Below are 1,790 nucleotides of genomic sequence, written 5' to 3' on the forward strand. Positions count from 1 at the left end.
TTGCCGAACCAATATAAATCTTGTGTTTGTCTTCTGCTTCCCTACACTCTTTAATTTCGACTGTGTACTTTTAATTGCCGCTTTTACTTTTGGTTAAGTTACTGTTTCTGTTCTTTACTTTCTTAACTTAGTAGTAAAAGCCTAGTTGAATCTTGTAATGTTAAGAAGGATAATTTTTTAATTAGTCAAGACACATTAATAATTTATTCAACCCCCCATTCTTAATTATTCTGAGGCCACTTGATCCAACAGAGACTCTAGCTCAGTTTATGCAGGTTTCTATGTCCAATCAGAAGAGCACAGAGTCTGCCATAAAGAATCTTGAGGTCCAAGTGGGACAGCTTGCAAAGCAATTGGCAGATAGATCATCAAGCAGTTTTACAGCTAATACAGAGACAAATCCCAAGGAGGAATGTAAAGCTGTGATGACTAGAAGTAGAATGGCAATCCAAGGAGATGATAGTGAAGCTGGAAAGAAAATGGAGGAACATAAACAACAGCTGGCACCTAAGCCAACACTTGAACCTGTTTCTGATTTTGTAGAACTTGAAGAGATTAATGAGGAGACTGAAGATGACAAGGAGGAGAAGACACCAATAAAAGTGGAAGAAAAAGAAAGAATAAGAAAAAAAAAGTCAAAAAATGAAAAATAAAAAGAGAAGGTTGTTGATGATGAGCTGAGGAGAGGCAAGAGTGAAGCAAACACTGAAAAGAAGATACTACTCCAAATGAAAGCAAGGAAGTACCTTATCCCTTGGTACCTTCCAGGAATGATAAAGAAAGACATTTGGCTAGATTTCTTGATATCTTCAAGAAACTGGAAATTACATTGCCCTTTGGAGAAGCACTTCAATAGATGCCACTCTATGCCAAATTTTTAGAAGATATGCTGACGAAGAAGAATCGGTACGTCCATAGTGATAGAATTGTGGTGGAAAGAAATTGTTGTGCTGTGATTCAATGCATTCTTCCGCCTAAGCACAAAGATCATGGAGTTGTCACAATACCGTGTTCTATTGGTGAGATTGTTGTAGGAAAAGCTCTCATAGATTTGGGAGCTAGTATCAATCTAATGCCTCTCTCCATGTGCCAGCGACTTGGAGAGCTTGAGATAATGCCTACACGCATGACTCTTCAATTAGCAGATCACTTCATCACAAGACCGTATGGAGTGATTAAAGATATTTTGGTGAAGGTGAAACACCTTATATTCCTATCTGATTTTATTGTGATAGACATAGAAAAGGATGCAGATATTCCTCTCATTCTTGGTCGCCCATTCATGTCTACTGCAAGCTGCATAGCAGATATGGGAAAGAAGATGTTACAAATGGGCATAGAAGATCAAAAAATCAGCTTTGATCTATTTCATGAAGATAAAGAGCCACCTGACCGGAATGTCTATTTTAAGGTTCATGTGATGGAAGAAAGAAGACCTGAGAAGAAGGTCTTGGAAGTGGGAGCATTATTGGATCTTGGATAACAGGATGATTTGTCAAGCTAGTGACGTTAAAGAAGCGTTTACTGGGAGGCAACCCAACTTTTCTTTCCCTTCTCTTTTCTCATTTTATTTCTTTCTTGCATGTGGATAGTACATCTTGCTTGTGATTGTGATTTCAGCTTGTTTAGTAATGAAAAAAAGGGTTTTCAAGTTAAGTGTGAAGAGATAAGCAGAAAATGACTTAGAAATTTTTTCAGTATGCTTATCCGCTAAGTGCAGACCTTGCGCTAAACATAATCCCTTCATGCGCTAAGCCGAGCTTGCTCGCGCTAAGCGCAAGGACCCTGAT

At 38.3% G+C, this 1,790-nt stretch overlaps 1 protein-coding gene across 1 annotated transcript; it reads left to right on the top strand.

The window, feature by feature from the left end:
• The first annotated feature begins 281 nt into the window (after window positions 1–281).
• Window positions 282–1,483, top strand: LOC114421608. Its single transcript, XM_028387668.1, has 2 exons — window positions 282–602; window positions 857–1,483. Exons 1-2 carry the CDS (start codon window positions 282–284, stop codon window positions 1,481–1,483), a joined length of 948 nt encoding a protein of 315 aa, XP_028243469.1.
• Window positions 1,484–1,790: the final 307 nt, after the last annotated feature.

Source organism: Glycine soja, chromosome 1 (genome assembly GCF_004193775.1).
Source record: "Glycine soja cultivar W05 chromosome 1, ASM419377v2, whole genome shotgun sequence".
Lineage (NCBI taxonomy): Eukaryota > Viridiplantae > Streptophyta > Magnoliopsida > Fabales > Fabaceae > Glycine > Glycine soja.

Coding starts and splice junctions, on each gene's coding strand:
- LOC114421608 (XM_028387668.1), top strand. CDS start 282: ATGTCCAATCAGAAGAGCACAGAGTCTGCCATAAAGAATCTTGAGGTC. Junction 603..856: donor AGGAGAAGACACCAATAAAA/GTGGAAGAAAAA, acceptor GCACTTCAATAG/ATGCCACTCTATGCCAAATT.